The sequence below is a fragment of the Fistularia commersonii genome, chromosome 3 (assembly GCF_037954325.1).
Source record: "Fistularia commersonii isolate RoL2024-O1a breed Wild chromosome 3, RoL_Fcom_v1.0, whole genome shotgun sequence".
Classification (NCBI taxonomy): Eukaryota; Metazoa; Chordata; class Actinopteri; order Syngnathiformes; family Fistulariidae; genus Fistularia; species Fistularia commersonii.
Genome location: NC_141286.1, coordinates 7249869 through 7268788, shown reverse-complemented (window position 1 = coordinate 7268788; position 18920 = coordinate 7249869). Strand labels below are relative to the sequence as shown.

General features: G+C 44.0%; 1 protein-coding gene across 3 annotated transcripts; it reads right to left on the bottom strand.

The window, feature by feature from the left end:
• Positions 1-201: 201 nt before the first annotated feature.
• Positions 202-15000, bottom strand: cep164 (centrosomal protein 164). Of its 3 annotated transcripts, none has more exons than XM_086143475.1 (27): positions 14870-15000; positions 14353-14436; positions 13765-13876; positions 12261-12498; positions 10765-10929; positions 10540-10656; positions 10383-10463; positions 9617-9721; positions 7343-7396; positions 7146-7258; positions 6258-6791; positions 5808-5939; positions 5459-5654; positions 4797-4886; positions 4588-4710; positions 4352-4495; positions 4189-4272; positions 4039-4107; positions 3702-3961; positions 3440-3589; positions 3012-3192; positions 2800-2907; positions 2132-2234; positions 1572-1946; positions 1419-1491; positions 1201-1320; positions 202-1096 (listed from the first exon to the last, which is right to left on the bottom strand). In XM_086143475.1, exons 2-27 carry the CDS (start codon positions 14429-14431, stop codon positions 1000-1002), a joined length of 3903 nt encoding a protein of 1300 aa, XP_085999601.1. In that variant the 5' UTR covers positions 14432-14436; positions 14870-15000; the 3' UTR covers positions 202-999. The 3 variants fall into 3 exon arrangements, with proteins under 3 accessions (XP_085999601.1, XP_085999603.1, XP_085999602.1); XM_086143477.1 differs by having other exon boundaries at positions 4812-4886; XM_086143476.1 differs by having other exon boundaries at positions 12267-12498.
• Positions 15001-18920: the final 3920 nt, after the last annotated feature.

Sequence of the window (18920 nt, the reverse complement as noted above, 5' to 3'; positions counted from 1 at the left end):
ATTCTCCCAGTTTTGGGCTTACCGTTCCAAGACTATCCTTGTAAATATTTTTTTTTCCCAGTCCTGCATAACACTTACTACAGATTCAGTGGATTTCTGAAAATCTTCCCATCTCTGGCTTGGAACTCCTGCCATAGTTTTTGAACTTGAGCAGTGATACAGCTCCTCTGTGCCGAAAACAAACACAAAAAGCTAAAATTATAATGCATGTACAAAACTACATTTATTAAAATACTTGGTAAAAAAAAATACAGCATCTATTTACACAAATCTAGCACTTAATCAGAACTGATACACAAGCAGAGAGGAATGTGTTCAGTGTGTTTAAAAAAGCATAGAGATAATAACTTCAAAAGACAAGCGGCAATATAATATAACAAAGATATTCACAAAACCGCTAGTTTAAACATAGGGACGGAATAAGTGACATTCACAGCATTGTGACCTGGCAAACAAATAACCTATGAACGTTCAGGAAGGGAATGTTGAATGAAAATACTGCACAAACTCACCCCGCTTGGATGTAACTGTACAAAACTCTGCCACTGTGATCGAAATTCAAGGTGCACGCAAGAGACTCACAACACGGTGGTGGAGAGTGAGTATTTTTCGTATTTGTTGTAAACTTTAACACTCATTCCCGTGATTGTCTAAACTGAGAACATCCATTACTGACGGTCAACTCCTGATAAATATCGAAACCCCCTGAAAAACAAAGGTTGTTAACACTGGAGTGGAACTACTTTCTGTAAACAGTCAAGTGCTATGAAAACTTTTTCTCCTGCCTGAAAGGGGAGAAAAGTTAACTCCCTGATTTGCCGTAGCCCCTCTAGGCACAGCGAAGGGTTACTCTGGAAAACCTCTGCGCTTGAAATTTTAAAAAATGAAAACAGAGGGCGCAGGTTCTCGAGCTTTGGCCGTGGGGTGTAAAAGTCGCGACACTGGTTTCTGCTGTTGATCAGCCGATTGGTCCCAGTGCTGTGAGCCTCCTCACCATCCTTAGTAATGATACACTCTGATCTGGTTGTTGTCCTCCAGGCCCAGCTGGACCAGTCCGCTCTTGGTGGTAGGAGCTCTATAACGGGTGAAAAGAGGACTGACAGGTGGAGTTAAGGACCCCGCGACAATATTGTGATATTTAGAGGACATGATGAAGTTCGCCAGCTCCAGTCAGGTAAGACTCATGTGAGAAAAGGATACATGCTAGTATCTTTCTTGCGAATCTCCAGCCACCTCTTATTGCCGTCGATCAGCCCCTGCAGCTGCTTGCCGTCCATCTCAGTCGATGTCTGCATGGACCGGACGCCGCAACGACCATCTCTAAGCAAAAGCACGCATTCACACACATACATTTTGACTTTTTTTGAGGCAGATTTTTCACAAAGCCATAATGAAAGGTGCTCTCCAAATGCCGGTACCCAACAGGAGCGTATGACGAGAACGCTGAGGAGGACCTCATTGTGCTGGAGGCGAGCGGCTCCAAAGGTGCTCCTGGAGGACAACAGTTCAGAGTGAGCAAGGGTTCAGGGTGAAAACCACCAACAGGCGGAGGGTCTGGGAGTGGGGCCTACCGGGGAAGATCTGACTCCATCGGCTGCCGATGATATCGTCGGTGGTCCTAAGCCCGCTGCTGAGGGGGGTGCTGAAGAGGGGTCCGCCCAGGGAGCTGCCTTGAGGAGCCCAGTTCCAGGGAGGCTCCGTGTGCCTCACCGGGGAGGGCGGTGTCAGAGAGGCGGTCCCCAGAGGGTGGATGTGTGACAAGTCCGGGGCGGAAGGGGGAGCAGGGGCGGGGCGAGGGGGAGGGGGCGGGAAGGCGGCGAGAGGCGTGGCGCTCGGCCCCTGGGCCAGTGAGCTCAGGGCGGTCAGAACTGTGTTGAGCTGGCCCGAGATCTGCTGCAGGGATTCTGCCAGCTCCTGAACTTTGTCTGGGATGGCAGGATGTGCTCCTGGTTACACAGTGAAGAAGAGCAGGCGACACCGTGCTGCTGTTATCCAATGTTCCAAATCCCCGACCCAAATATAAATGGTCTTTCACATCATTTGGAAACGCGAGTATCCCCTTTGTCATTTTGTCCTGGTGGTGAGAATAAAAGCAATGATATTATTCGGAAGAAAAGCATGTGTCTCTTACCTGTTCCATCTGGTGGATCCAGGATGCTGCTGAGGTCGGAGTCTGTCACTTCGAAGGTCACTTTCCTCTCTCCAGCCAGCCGAGAGAGACCCTGGAACAGCGGCTGTTGGAGGAAAACATCCGCTCTTAGATTACGACGAAAAACCTGAAAACCACTTGGTTTTTGACATTTTATCTTTGGCATTCTCTCCACATAGCCGAGATGATTTCACATAAAAGTGAAAAGTTTGCATCCAGAGTGTTTCTAAAAACCACTGATAGCCGCAAGGGTCTTTTTCTTTGAGGACTTCATTCATTCATTATCAATACCGCTTATCCTGAAGCTTATTCCTGCTGTGATTAGGTGGGACGCAGGGTTCACCCGGCACTAGTCACCAATAGATTATAGGGATACATACATACCACCATTCACTCATTCAGGAACATGTCTGGGCAATTTAGGGTCTCCGATAAACCTCCTGCTCCACGACCTCACACAGACACAGGGAGAGCCTGGAGATTCCACATAGAGAGACCTCCTTGCTGTGAGGTGGAACCGCAACCTGATTTTCTTTCATGACTCCAATCGTTATCGTTTTGACGGGGGATGCTGGTTTTTGCTGCATGTCAACAAACACCCCAGCCCAGTCAAGCACTCCTGTGTGATGTAGACGGTGTTTTTGGCTGACCTCCTCGGCTACCGAGCTCTCCAGCTGATGCAGTTGCTCCTCTTTCCTCTGCAGGAGAGCGTTTCCTTTCTGCACCGTCTGCTGCAGCTCCGCCACATTTCGGGCTTCCTGACGGAGACGGGGGGGGGGAAGAGGAGGATGAGGATGGGGTTGCCGGGGTTGAGCTTCTCACAAACAAGAGGGAAGAACGCCGTCGCTCTTCATCCCCATACCTGCTGCAGCTTTCGTATCATCTCCTCCGCCGCAGCGCCTTCCTGGTTTGGTCGCTGAGCAGAGCCGTTCTGGGCGGCTCGCAGGGCCGCCTGCCTCTCTATTAGTCGGCCGCTCTCCCTCTCCAGGAAGAGCTTGGTCTTCTGGATGGAGGCGCCGTGCGATGAGATGTACCTCCGGACCCTGGAGACGCAGGGATTGGATACCGCTCGGAGTCTCACTTGGATGAATCTTGTCATAGATACTCTGATAAAGTATTATTTATTTGTATCTTTTTTCATAAAGATACATAACATAAGCAAGTCGTTTACTTAATATTTTTCAGTTTAAATTGCAGATTCCGGGAAGGCATGATTGGACCTCGATGGGAAGTTAAAACTTAAGATCAATGAAATTTTATTGAAAATGTTAATGAAAACTCTCTCCTTACTCGTCCATGCTGCTCTGGCTGTCAGGCAGGGGGGACAGAGGCGGGCCTTCCATCCGGCTGCTGATATGCGACGTGCCATCTGCTTTCAGCTCGTCCTGTCTCGGTTCTTTTGTGCCCGAGCCGCTTCGTCCCTCGCCGGCTTCCAGCTCGCTGATAGAGAGCGAACAGGACGGTAAACGCCGCAAGCGAGGGGGAGGGTGCACGGAAAAAAGAAGTGCACGCTGTTACACGTGCGAAGAAAAAAAAAAAAAAGACATTGTACCCAAGTCTGCGAGTTAGGCAGTCCAATCTCTTCTGCAGCAGAGCCATCTTGCTCTCCAGTCGCTCCTTGTCTTCCTTCGCCCTCCTGCTCTCCTCTTGGGCTTCGTCTCTTTCCTCCCGCAGCTTCTCCTCCGCCTGCCTGGCCTCGCTGCGCTCCTCCCTGGACTTGTGGAGGAGCTCTCGGGCCTGCAACCTCTCCTCCCTCATCCTCTCCAGCTCATCCCTCAGCTGGTCTCGCTCCCGGATGAGCCGGGGCAAAGCCTGGTGAAGTACAGGCATGCGTATGAAGGGCTGGTTCCTGTCACCTTTGGCCCCTGTAGGAAATCTCGAGCATTTACCTCTATTTGTCGGTCCAGGTCCTCTTCATCATCCCCGAGCTTCTTTCTCCTCCTCTTCAGATCCCCCGCCTGAGAAGACAGATATATAGACAGAATATAGAATCTGTGTAAAAAGGCCTGGAGACATTATGGATATCGGATGGGAGAGACCTTGGTCTGTAAAACTGCCTCCTGGCTCTGCAGCTCTTTGGCTCTCAGTTCTAACTGGTCGGCCAGGTCCTGCAGCTCCGTCTCCTGCGGGGGAAATGAAATATGGACAATGTCCGACTGTGTCCAAAGGCACTGCGATGAGTGTGTGTCTTTCCTGCCTCACCCGACGCGAGTGTGTCAGCTGCATCTTTTGTATCTGCGTGTCGAGCTGCAAGCGAAGTTTCTCGAGGTGAAGAGCGTGCGAGGCCTGCAGGCGCTCCTGGTCCTCCCGCAGAGTAGACAGCAGCCGCTCGGCCTGAATGGTTTCCTGTGAAAACACACACACACACACACACACATGCATAAGTGATGCGGCTGTAAGGAGCGGTTTGTCGGTTTTAGGGCCCGTAACTCTCTGACCTCATCTGCGTGTTTCTCTCGGATGAATTTCATCTCCCTCCTGTGGTCCTCCTTTAGCTGCTCCAGCTTCCGCCTGTGATCGCTCTCAAGTTCCTCCCGCACCTTCTGAAGGACGTCGGACAGCTAGATAGCGACAGGGAGGATTAATGTCTGTTTGCGTCCCACCAAAGATAGTGACTCTAAAAAAAAATGAAAGTCATTCTACAAACATGCATTTGCCTGACCTCCTGGTGGTATTCTGCCAACTGCTGTCCAGGTCGTGGACTCATTAGCTCCATCCTTCGCTCCATGCTTTTGACCTTTATATAGGGAAATAGAGCAAACATGGGCATACACATGCACACACGCACACACAAACACGTCGTTAATCTGACTCCCTCATTTCCTGCACACGGCCTATCAATAAACATACCTTAATACATGTTGATAAATAGGTCAGAAGTGAAATAAATAGGGAAAAAATGGGAAAAAATGCTGTCTCTTGCTCCATGTAAACAAAAATACAATCAACTGAAAAAATACATATAATGTATAAATAAAATTAACAGTCAATCATCACGGTAATTATTATAATGAGTTGTGATTTTTGTCAATGACAATAATTGTCATCTAAAGTGGAAATAAAAATTCATTTTTGTATAAATTAAGTTTTGCTCTTTTATGTGTGTTTGGACAGACCCACAACCTAGTATTATCATATTGTTGTCTAACCTCATACACATATTAGGGCGCACTTTTGTTTTGGTGGTATATTTTAGGAATATACCACCAAAAAAATAAGGTAAAAATAAGTGGAAATAGACTGCGCTTAACCAACTTAAAATATCTTGGGTTTGAGATTTATTTCCAGGTAATCATCATCTGTAGCTACCTCCTGTTTTAAAGAGCTCAGCTTCTCCTCCCTGCCTTCATGGAGCCTCCTCCTCTCAGTCTGCAGCTCCTCTTCTGATTCTGCCTTCAGGTTCTCCAGGTCGCGCCTCCTCTGAGCCTCCAGCCTGTCGCTCTCCGCCACGCGTTCCTCATCCAGCGTAACCCGCAAATCTCTCAGCATGGCTTCGCTCTCCTCCCTGGTCACGCACACACACACACACACACTCTGTAAAAGATCTGAATTCCAGCTGAGCTGCTATTTGAAGAAATTTCAATATCATTATTACAGGTGATTTTCTGGAATAGTTCCAGTTTGTAAATGACAATTGCTATAGGGAAGGTGATCGGACCTGATCTTGTGTTGCTGCCTCTCCCTGTGCTTCAGCGCAGACTCCCTGAGCTCCTCTAGCATCCTGCCGGACTCTTCACTCAGCCGGTCCTCCTCCTCTCTCCTCTCGGACAGGAGATGCTGTCGCAGAGCCCTGAGTGTGAGAGTGCACATGTAAGGATCGTATCACTTTTCAAGCGGTCATCAAGCCAATTTGCAATAAAAACAAAAAAAACGAAAAAAGAACCCTGATAAAATACAATAATTAACATAGAAATTAGCCACTGATCTACCATGTTGTTGCAATGAATGGCGCATGTGTAATATCAAGCTGATCCTCAGTTTTTTATGCAAAATATACGATATATAATATTAAACATCTAACATAACAATAAAATACAATTTTTATGGGGATTTAAATATTCAAGATTGATGACTGTTACTACTTTTTTGTGTGGACAATTACAGATACCTCAGCCTTTCTTCGCTCTCTTCTTTCAGCTTCTCCTCCTCCTCCTCTTCCTCTCTCTTCAGCCTCTCCTTGAGGAGAAGCATCCTCTTCTCTTTCTCCCTCATCAATCGCTCCTCCTCCACCTCCTCTTCCACTTGCGCATCTGGATCATCCTTCCTCCTACCGGTCTCTCCGTCCTCTTTGAGGCGCTTTTTGCTTTCCTCTTCCCTCTGCCTCTTCCCAGCTTCCCTGTCTGTGATGATCCTCCCATTTGGCTCTTCCGTCGGACTCACGGCATTTTGCTTGCGAGTTTCGGCTGGTTCCTTCTGCACGGAGGCGACGGTGGTGGTGGTGGCCTGGGCCGGACGGCCTCGCGACGTTTCAGGCCTCGGAAGACTACGGGACGCCCCGAGGGCTCTGGCCGGCTGCGGAAGCCCTGCATCGGGCTCTGAGGAGGACGGAGTGGACGGAGAGGGAGACGGGCTCGACTGGTGGAGAACGAGGTGGTCAAACTTCTGAGACGGAGGTTTGTCTTTATCTGCAGGCAGTGGACTCCTGAACAGTGGGCGAGAATGTGAAAGCTGTTTCTATGTGACAAACTTTTTGACACCATAGAAAAACCCAAAACTTTTTAAAAACATCTTTTACTCCACAACTGCAAAGGGGAAGCTAATTTCAATGGCACAATATTGTGTCCTCCTATTGTACTTCATGCTACATTTTACAGCGATACAAATAAAGAAAACTGGCACTATTTATTTTTTCATGTCAGAATATTATCTATAGCTATAAGGCCGATTTTGCAACATAGCTTAGAGTGGCATAGCATGTTGGCATCAATGCAGAAAATAAATGGGACAGAAAATGCCGCTTTCCCGCAGGAAAAACAGAAAGGATATGACCACAAACCTCCTCGGGAGCCTCTTTGTCTTTTCTTCATCATCCACCCCTTTGGTTCCATCTCCCCCCACCGGACTTACAGAGCTAGATGAATCAGCGAGGTCCAAAACCTTCTCTGACAACTTTTTTACGGGGCAAAAAAACAGGTTGTTAATCACTAGTCCAGTGAATGAACAGGCTGTGGATGAGATGTGCGATCCCACTACCTTGACATCCACGGAGGATGATGCCTCCTCGATGCAGTTGCTGGCCTCGGACTCCTGCGAGAATACACAAACAAATGCAAACGCACTCATCCAGTGGCAGGGAACCAGCTGACATGTGATATGCGTGCATGCCATTTTGCATCAACATGTGCGGGGCATTAAAGTTTTGCCAAAACACAAACGTCACAACGGCCGTACATGCTGACTGCACAATCCACAGATGGGAGAAGCGAATAGACCAAAGAGTCGGGGAGGTGGCAAACCCGCGTCTTTTGTAAAACGTCTAAAAAAGGAAAATCAACCATGGATCTAAACACTAACAGCCTGCTCCGCCAAAAGGAAAGGAAAAGGAGCGCATGGGGGATCTAGAGCTTTCCAATCCAGTCCTCAGGGGCTTCAAATTGACTGTCCTGAAGACAATTTATATTCTAATGAGGGGATAGTGATATCCAGCCTGGGAATCTTGAACAGCCCCTAAGGTAGTGGAGAGGAATTACTGGTTCAGCATGTACCCATGCATGCTTGCAGCGGATTGGTGGGTGCGAGTGCGACAGCAAACCCTACCTCCGCCGGAAGGTGGCACTTATTTGTCTCGGTCGTCATCTCATCACTGAGACATTTTCTCTCATGGTCACGCGTTTGCGGGTCGGTCAGCGTCATCCTGCCGCCCCGCCCGGCACAACTGACCCGACCAAAAACCTCGACAACTTCTTCGTCGCTGTCAGACATTCCTGGGGGTTTCGGGGCGTCCAGTTCGTCCTCCACCTCGACTGCTCCACTTTGTGTTTCCCCCGTGTCGCTCGGAGCAAATCTCTCCAGAGCCTCCTCATCGCTTTCTGGCAGATTCTGCACGCTGAGCGAGCACCTCTGCAAACCATCGTCGCTGTCCTCATCCTTTTCCTTCTCTTGCCCATCTTCACTCTTTGCCTCCTCTTCCTTGCTGTCACTCTGCCTTCCTTCATACTCTACACTCCTTTCTTTGGAACTTCCATCTCCTGCGTCTGTGTCACTCTTTAAGGATTTCTCCTCATCTCTATTGCTAAGCCGTTTGTCCTCCACGGAGAGCACATTGTCCTCCTCCTCATCCTCTGGAGCATCCTCACAGTCCACACGTCCGTCTGCGAACTCGCTGTCTTGCCTTTCAGCCTCCTCCTCGCTGTCGCCTTCCCCTCCTGCGTCGCTCCCGGTGTGATCTTCCTCCTGCCTCACCACTTCTTTCCCACCGCCATCGGCTTCATCTTCTCCAGGGCGGTGCTCCTCCGCGACCTCTTCGCTCTCATCTTCCGTCCTGCTCTGTCGCGCTTCACCTCCCTCCTGCTCGCTCTCAAGTTTTTCACTTTGTCCACCCGTCTCATCTGCCACCTCTCCCTCTGCCTCGTTTCCCACCTCATCCCTTGCTTCCCTCTCGTGTTCGGCTCCCCTCTCCCCCTCTTCCAGCCGAAAACTGTCATCTTCTAACTCTTCCTCCTGCTCAATTGACCCCGCCGCTCCCTCCAGCTCTGCCGAGTTCTCCGGCTCGGGGTTGGCCGCGCGGGCCCCCCCTAGGCTGAGGTGGCGGCCCCTCAAAGAGTCCTTGGAGGGGAAAAGGAAGAACAGTCCGGCCCGTTCCAAAGGAGAGACACAAGGGAGAGAGAAAGGTGGGAGGGAGGCAGGTGAGGGACTCCGGCAGACAAAATGGTTATGCAGAGGAAGGTGCTGGGCAACAATCCGTGACAAACACGTGCACCACAAAGTGATAGATGATGCGAAATCAAAAGTTTTAATCTGGCCTCTTCTTTTTGTCTCTTTGAATTGAATCCCGGTATAAAAGACAAAAATGCACGTTTTAGTTCCTCCCTCTTTATACAGACCAGTCAACTACTGTTGCTTTTTTTGTGTAATTTCTTTTATGTTTTTTTTTTCCCTCCACATTTACATGCAATCGTAAGTTATATTTCAGTTATTCGCTTGGCAGGACCAACTTTTTGCTTCCCAAGGATTGAAAATTAAGTGACCTGAAATTGATCCATTTCTGCTTCATAATGCAGACAGTTTCAAAGGACAGATAAATAATCAGATAATCATGGCATGGCAGTTTTGTGCTTTTAAGGTGACTTGAAATTTTGTAAAAATAATCTCCCGTTGTTTATTTGTCAAATCACAGAACAAAATGGCAAAAAGTACAAAATACAAAAAGTATTTTTATATACAGGAGTAGAGTTAAGGCAGCTAGGGTTACAAAACATTATTCATTATGGAGGACACGTGTGCGCGTATGTGTATGTGTTGGTGTACCTGTTGGGATGGCGGCTCTGGGCTATGTTCTGCGGATAGAGCCAGGTCCTGCAGTTCTGGCTCGGTCCTCTCCTCTGGTGGGGCGAGACCGCTAGTCTCACTGTCCTGAGGTTCATATGCGGGACAATAAAATGATAAAATGGACATAGAGAGGTATCCAGTACATGTACTTGGAGGAGCTAAAACCAAAGACACTTACACATGTTTATTTTTCCCATTCATTCATTGTCAAATAGCCGATTCCATTCTCAATTACTTTCATGCATCACATATTTATACAAGTGTATATGTATATTTTTTCCTTTCATGTTTGTATATAGCATGTGTATTTTTCAAGTTTAAATGCAGCACTCATTAAAACTCATTATGAAAAGACTATTCGATGCTTGAAATTTACTGGATTTGCCAATCCATTTTAAAATAAAAAAATTATACCCTTCAATCCTTTCTAGTCTTTTCGAGCTGATATTCAGCTATGAATCTGAGAACCAGAACAAAACGCAAAAAAGGCAAATCGGGATAGCTCAGAAAAAAAATCAACGTCGAGAAATGACCAAAACAGTGACAATTTATGAAACAAAAGCCGACCCATGCTGCATTTCAGGTTAACATCAATCTTCCTTTAAAGTCATTCACTATTTCTTGCAGATAATCACCTCTTTAATCCGTGAGTAAAGACCTTCTGATGCAAACGTAATGGAGTAACCTTGGCAAAACTTTATCTTATTATAAGACAATGTGGCATTGTCAAGTTGTCAACAGTTACCTCGTATTGGAGGCCTTCACCGAGGGCATCCAGGTTCAGATGGAGGTTTTTAAACAGCCTCTCTGATCCACGAGGACTTGGCTGAAAAAAAAAAAAACATCATATTTGAAAAGGACATACAGTGAGAGCCATGAGAGCATTCCCAGCTGCTTCCTACCTCACTTTCTGACAGTTTCTGATCATTGTCGTCTTCATCGAAGCCAGGCAGAGTGAGCGACACCCGCTCCTCTTGTTTGCTGCCAAAAACACTAGGCGTGCCACTGCTCCGGGCAGTCTGATGATAATAGAAATTGAATCCCTTTAAATTCTTCTTACAGATTCCACAGGGATTAATACCTTAAAAAGAACAATCATATAGTCCTTCGCAGCCAAAGGGCATTACCCCGAGAGATGACTTAAGGGGTTCCAGCCCCCCGGAGCTGCCGAGAGACCTTCGCAGAGCAGGGGTGGGTCCCGGGAGCGAGCCCAGAACAGGCGTGTCCAGGCTTCTCAGAGGAGCAAGGCCACCTAGTGGGGATGGCAGAGCTCCCAGGGTTGAGCTCAGTGCCTGAAAGACATGAATAATGTGGATATTAAATGACTCAAACACAGTACGGCTGCTGTAGAAGTTTGATATACATATGCAGTTTCTTAAATGCAAATTGCAAGTCCTACTAGGTTAAATTTGCAACTGGATGCAAACCACCACCCCTGATTCTGCTCAGAAGAACCCACTTGGGGATTGATAACTTTGTATGACAAGGGCTTAGGAAAGCATGCAGGGACATTATAGATGTAACTGTGTTGCTGCTTCACAGCATTTGAGCCAGGCGTTGGCTTTTAGCTGTGATATCTGCATGCCTTTCCAGGGCTTATGCTGCTCGAGAGGCTATGGTGTCACCAAGCACCCTTGTGGAATTGCGGTCCAGTCGGCGTTTGCAGAAGGTGTGAGACATGAGACAAAATCGCAGTTTGGAGTTTCATGAAAAGATCTCCGAAGACACGTGGGTACGATACACCCTTGGACCTCAGACACAAAAAGGAAAGGGCAAGGGATATCGATTACGATTGGAACTCGGGGTACAACAATGATAATGTGATGTAAATAACATCTGCTGGAAGGGAGACAGAAAGACCCTCTGGTGAAGGTCAGACGACCTTCAAAAAACATTCGCTTTAAAAAAACTTTGGCAAAACCTATCACGATCAAAAAGCACATTTTTAATGGCAATATTGCATCATCTGCCTAAAAATCTGAGACATTGTCAATAAATTCATTTAATTATTACAATAGTTCCTTTTTTCTGACAGCTTCCTTAGTCACTTTTCGGAGCCACTATTTCATTTTAAGTCATTTTAAAGCTGGTCCTGACTCAAAGGAGACTTAAGTTCGAATACAATCAGGGTAGGAACATTTTTTTGATGATCTTACATATTTGTTGATATGTTAAATTCATGATTTGTTGATTTGCAGCGTGCTGCAGGTGGTTAAGAGTGGTCATCCTTGGAACCTTGGAACATTCCTGGCTGATTCCTGGTTGCTCCTGGCCTGTCAAAGTGTTGTTGAGCAAGACACTGCTCCCCATTGCGCTGCCTTCTGCTCATGGTACATCCATGAGTAAATACAATGGTCAAATTTCACTAATCTTGTGATCTATGTATAACTACGTTAACTATGTGACAATAAGGCATTTCTACTAAATTCATGATGTAATACCACAGCTATGGGATATTCAATACATATTATGACACTGGGTTGCCCCTCTGTTTATAACTTGATAAATAAGGCAAATATTTTCTAAATGTGCGCTCATATTTATCTTTGATTTAAAAATGTATTCAGGGTGTCTCAACATTTCTACATTTTTCGAGTTTTGGACAATGTCAAATATAACGCACACTCACTGCAGTAGTTTTGACAGGTTCTTTCTTCTTTTTCTCTTTCTTCTCTTTCTTTTCTTTCTTTTCTTTCTTCTTCTTTTTGTCCTTGTCTTTCTTCGCCCCCGAGCTGCCCGCAGTAGCAGTGCGCTCGCGCTCCTGGGCCACAAGGCGGCGGTAGTGCTCGTCACATGGATGATCCCAGGTGGACTGGCCGTTGGAGAAGTTGAAGTAATAGATGTCACCGGTCACATCTTGACTGTGGTGAGGAGCAAAGATGCAGATGAGTATTCACATATTTAGAAATGTTATAGTTCAAAACTACAGAATAGAGAAAAAATATCATGATCATGTAACACTGTTATCGTTAACCTTTTGTTTAGACTTAAACCAAAATATTTTCATTCAAATGCAAAAGTTGAATGCTCAGCATCAGCATTCATATTTTTAAAATCAAAATTAAAATTGAAAGCATATAAAAACTGACAAACTTTCCCTCACCAGGCCCTTTTAAATGCATATTTTCAATGGTTACAAATGAAAACAAAAGAAATGTTCCTGGTTTTGAAATGTTTCGATCCGTTCTTCTTATTATATCTTGCAGTATTTTCAGGAAGAGCCATATTTATATAGATAAAATATATAAATATAAATGTGGTTTAACAAGAATTGAATTTCTCTGGAAAAAGACAGGAAAATTATCAATAAAAAAGGTTTGATATATTAAAAAACACAACAATGACCAAAAAAAAAAAAAAAAAATCACACTAACATAAATATAGAATTTTCTCGATAGGCTGATTAGCTGCTTAGGTCCATAACAGAAAATGACAGATAATGACAGAAAATGTGTTTTCTGAAGCCTACTCAGTTTTCTTTTAGGAAATAACTTTATCTAATAGATGTTAATGATTTGATTAGTCTGGCGGCATGGTGGCGCAGCAGTTATTGCATCCCTCCCACAGGCCAAGAACATGCAGCAGGTTAATTGGAAAAAAAAATTGGGAAAAATTGTCCCAAATGAGTGAGTCTTTCTGTATATGTGGCCCTTCGATTGCCTGGCAACCAGTCCAGGGTGTATCTCGCCCGATGACAGTTGCGACAGGCTCCAGCATCCCCCCGCGACCCTGAGTGCAGGATAAGCGGCAGACGATGGATGGATGGATGGATTTGATAAGTCGTTTCAGCTCTAAAAGTCATCTGTAAGAGCGTCTTATTCTGAGTCTTGCCTGAAGGAGGCCAACTGCCACAGAGATTGACACCTCTGATTTTTAGACCAATCTTTGTTGTCGACATCTCCCTGGAGATGTAGGCTGCCCTGCAACCTGTGCTGTTGAAGCTGTACAAAAGCATATACAGAATAAAGCATTCTCTTTAAATCACATTTTTCAAAAAACACAAACTATTTCAATAAATGTACACGTTTCAACTAATAGGATGAGTGGTGCGTTTAAGCATACTTTCTACCAACTATCTGTGTTCTCCTTCCAGCCACAGTCTCAAGGTAGATGTTGAGTTTACTAACCAAGGCTTCCACTCGGGAGGAAGAGGCGCCACGATGCCCTCCCTGGCCAGCCACAGGAGATCCGGCTCCGTGTCGGGATCGATGCCAATCTCTCTTGCATACTCTCTGATCTCTGACAATGTGGAAGACAACAGCGGGTAGAATAAGGTGAGCGTGACACTTGCATTGGAAAAATTAATGATACTTATAAGTACACAGAACCACTTAATGTATGGATCCAATAGGAGAGAATAATCAATCTGTCTTTTCAGACGGGTTACAGCGGTAGGCAGGAAACAGAACCTTAACAACAAAGTACTATGGTAAAATGAAATCTTAAACATAAGTCTCAGGGTATTGCGGAAAATTTTGTACTTTAATTTACTTATTAATTATACATTTCACAGAATTCTAGTAAACATTTCGATTTGGAGGCAGTATTGTTTTTGGAGTTTGCTACACCTCCAAAAGATTTTAATCTACATCACCTGAAAATGAGCTCTCGGCCTCCTCTGTACTGTGAAAAAACAGCACTTACGAGAGAAAAAACTACAACTTTTCACCTTTAAACTCCTTAACTAGATAGCATGAAGTGCGACTCCCGTGTACCTTGTTCAGAAGGTATGTAATTTTCATCATAGTCTTCCTCAAGGATCAGCTGGTCCCCTATGAGCGCAGCTGTGGTCATGGTAACTGCAGGCACGCAACAATGCAATCGAAGATACAAACAAAATAAAGGGGGTATATAAATATTGCGCACATTATTAAACAAGAAAAAGAACACTGGTGGGTATAATAAGCTTTGCTGCTTACGCACACGGGTATTCAACTGAGGGAAAATAACCTCTTGAACAGTGTGTTCACAAAAGAAACGGGGTGAACTCGACCACAGGATCGTCACGTTACATTGCCAGAGTGCATTAGCAAAAGCGCACGGCTAACATCATACCGATACTGATATAACGACATAAAGTGTACAGAAATAAGACAAGGAGAGGTGAGAGCTAATTTTGCTAGCGTCTGAGCTACACTAATTTTTACGTGGGCGCCATCTGGCTACTTAACGTTAGCACATATATTTCGGCAGCTTAAAACAGGTAGTTTTGTGAATTGCTGAGTAATTTACCTTGGTCACTTACAAACTCGCCTTTGCGATAAAATGGTTTATATTTCACTTGTCTAAAGCACACATTGTGAACGGAGAGAGGATAAAAATATAAAACTTTATTCTATAGATAGAGCAGCTCCAAGGACGCTTCATCAGTTTCCTGTTGACGATGAGTACGAAGCTCTGATTGGCTGAGCCAATTGAGGCGTTCAAAGCGTCATCGAAAAATTGGAGTTTCTTGTACTCTTGTAATCCTTCAAATCCCTTCGTATAAATCATTCTTTTTCAAAATGTATGTCTGTTGAACTCATTTTCAGGGAATATCTCAAAGCCTAGTTACCTGACCATAAGCATTAAGAAATCATTAAAAACAATTTAATCAACCTTTAACCGATTGATGATAGTCCCTTATCCATGGTCAAAAAATTAATTTATCATTTTTCATGGCAATTTTTTCCAGCTAAAATGGTCTTCTGTCGCCTGGAAAAATTCAAGCTGATGAATCAAATCATAATTATCCAGTGTCATCAACATTTTTACTGTTAATGTCAGTGCATCTGCTTTTTCTTTTATATTTGCCAGAACATGGTGATTTTTCATGTTCATTTGTCGCGTCAAATGTGTCTTATCCTTTACTGATAGCTCCCTTTAATGCAGCACATAGTTAAAGATGATGATATTAACTTAGTAAATATACAGTACTCCTCAGTGCAAGCTGGGAAAGGAGAGGTCAAAGACGTTCACCTCTGTATATTTTTCTTCAGCTAGCACCCAGCTGTTTAGATCAATTTTTGAATCTCATTATTCAAGAGTCAAACACTGGTGCATGGTGATTTGTGTTGTGCATGAATGACATTTAATCACCAGGACTTTTCTCCCCTTTTTCATCTTACACCCTTTCCTTTCCCTTTTTGTTTGCTTAGTCGCTTTTTTTCATTCTTTGGCCTATTCCATTGAGGGTTGCGCAGTTGTAGACAAGACTGCTGCAACAACTTCAAATAATTTTAAATTGCTATATCGATTTGTAATAGATCTCTCTTTGTATCACAACCTTCAACACTACAGACGACCCTTGTTTAATAGTCCTATTTTCATTGAGTTGGATCACTTACTCTGCTGGCCAAGTAAAATCACTTTCAGTCTAATTCACTCCTTTCAAACAAAAGTTTGGGGCTTTCTATTCAGTCAAGGCGTGATGGGGTTATTCTGTTTTGCGATTATTCTATTTTATTCTGTTTCTGTTGGCTTTACCAATTATGTGCATTTGGCCCCAAAGTCCTAAAGGACAGTCAACAAATTTCGAGCACAGCCTGATGACTTCCCATTTGACTTAAAACACAAAAAATAATCAGACAAAGATGAAATATGTTTTTTCCATGTGAGGTGAGGAGGTTGAAAAGGGAGATCCCTGTGGTGAGGCCAGCAGCACTATCTCACCAGACCTCTCCTCACAGCTGGAAGCTTCATTAGCACCATGTTGCTGAATGTCCTTTTGTCGTTCCATGTGGTGATTTTAACACATTTAACAGTGACAACACACTCTATTTAAACCATTTTGCAGATGTCCGGAATCCTGGACAATGACACACAGGGAACAAAAATTTCTACCAGACATTTCATGATTGCCGCAACACCGGGGGGAGGGGAGTCCAGGGAGATAAGATCTCTTTTTTTTATTGTTTACAGAAAGATGCATGATGTTTAAAATGGAAAGTAAAACTTGTTTTCAATTCGTATTTTACAGTAACAAAAATGTCATTAGCTGTTATTTATCATCAGGATTATACTCTTCACCACTGGATTATAGTTTCAACAGAAGGAATTGTCTTCGTTCTCCCAAATCAAATGCCGGTCCACTTTTGTTTCACAATGCTTGTCAAGAGAACGTAACGAAGCATTTTGATGATGCCACAGTAACAATGCGTGGAGCAGAAAGATAGACCCATTTGGTTAACACCTAAATTAACAGATAAAAATTAGTTTTGAAATGTTTAAACAACACGGATTAACTCAAACTCATCCATCATTTTCAAAATTTGCAATGCTGTGTTATATAATGTCCGCCGATTACAGTCTTTGACACTGTGCTTAGGTGAAATGTCTCTCCTTCCTGTCCTTTGTTTGTTTTATCCACATTGTGGGACATTGTATTTTAGTGAAAGGGTGAATAACCTCGAGATCTTGGGCAATGATAGCTTTAGAATTACAAACAGGCCTTGAAACCGGGATTGTGTACTCCAACTCCTACGCGCCAGTCTGCATATTACACGAAACTCATCATAGGTTCATCTTTTAACACGCTTATAACCGATTTGAAATAAAAGTTTTCATCATCATTAGCCTTTCTAGTCACAGTAATCAGAAGACCATTTTTTCATCAGTCGGTCAGTTTATATCACATTATTCGTTATAGAAAATAAGGTACATGATACACGACAGAACTTAACTATCTACTTTTCTCATGTAAAACCTACATGTAATTGTATGTATTTTAAGGTAATTATTTGCTCCTGTTTAGGTAAGAATTTGGTTATTTTCAGAGGGGATTATTTGCAGATTTACTAAAGGTGTTGTCCCATAGTAAGGAGGAAAAAAAAGGGAATTTACTGACTGAAAAATGTTATATAATCTACTTAAGTGTGAGGCAAAAAAGTATTTAGTCAGCCACCAATTGTACAAGCTCTCTCACTTAAAAAGAAAGAAGATCATCATAGGTACACTTCAACTGTGAGAAATCAACTGTGAGAGCAATTATTAGAAAATGGAAGACATACAAGACCACCGATAATCTCCCTCGATCTGAGGCTCCACGCAAGAGCTCACCCCGTGTGGTCATAATGATCACAAGAACAGTGGGCAAGAATCCCAGAACTATGCGGGGGGACCAAGTGAACCTAGAGCTAAACATTTTACCTCTGTCATTGCCAGCAAAGGGTATAAAACACAAAGTATTGTGATGAACTTTTGCTCTTGACCAAATACTTATTTTCCATCATAATTTGAGAGTGAATTCTTTAAATGTCAGACAATGAGATTTTCTGTGTTTTTTTTTTTTTGCACTTTGCCTCAGAGTTGAAGTGTACCAATGATGAAAATTACAGGCCTTTCTCATCTTTTTTGAGTGGAAGAACTTGCACAATTGGTGGCTGAATAAATATTTTTTTACCCAATACTTACTTTTACACAATAAACGTAATAAAATGTGTTTCAAAGTTTTTGACCGTCCAAAGTATGGACATTATAGTTGGATTGTGATCAATGGTTACTGATATATTCCCATGCCCAAATAATCCATTTTGACAGGGTAAGCACAGACCTGAGTCTGTGGCAGCCAGCATTTTGATTCCATGTTGAAAAATGACAACATTTTATATCAAGTTTCATTTAAGAGGGCATGGTGTACATATTTTGCCCCACAATGTAGAGAATCGACAAGATGAGCTCACATGGTGTTGTGTACCCATTGGCCTATTTGTTTCTACTTTGATCCAACAGGTCCAACATTGTTACATTATCTTTGGACCCAAAGCAGCACAGTCCCATAAACAATGCAGATAGTGTTTCCTATCACTAGCAGGACAACTTGACAACTCACTACTTTTTGGTTGCCCTTTTGTGCCATCATTCTCCAGCTACACGAGGACACGCCAGTACGCACTGTATGATTCAGACATAATTATAAATTGTCTGTCATTCTCTTCTAATGTGTCTAATGATTTAGGTTATCCGAGTTCACGGTTTGATTTCTTGCTTTGCTGTCAAACTGTGCAACCTGCTGTGCAACACAACCTACAGTGACACTGCTCGACCAGGGCTTTGGACCAAATGTATTAAAACGACCTCAACAGATGTGACATTGCAAAAACACATGCCTACAAACTTGAGCAGGTTTGGGTAAAACCATCTGAAATGTTTTTGTGTATGCGTGTGTGTATGTGTGTGTATGTGTGTGTGTGTGTGTGCGTGTGTGCGTGTGTGTAAGTGTAAGTGTTGTCTGCTTCTAACAGCTGAGATAACCTCCCCTGCTGCTTGCAGAACAGTGCTCCATCAAGGAGTCAGCTGGAACAAT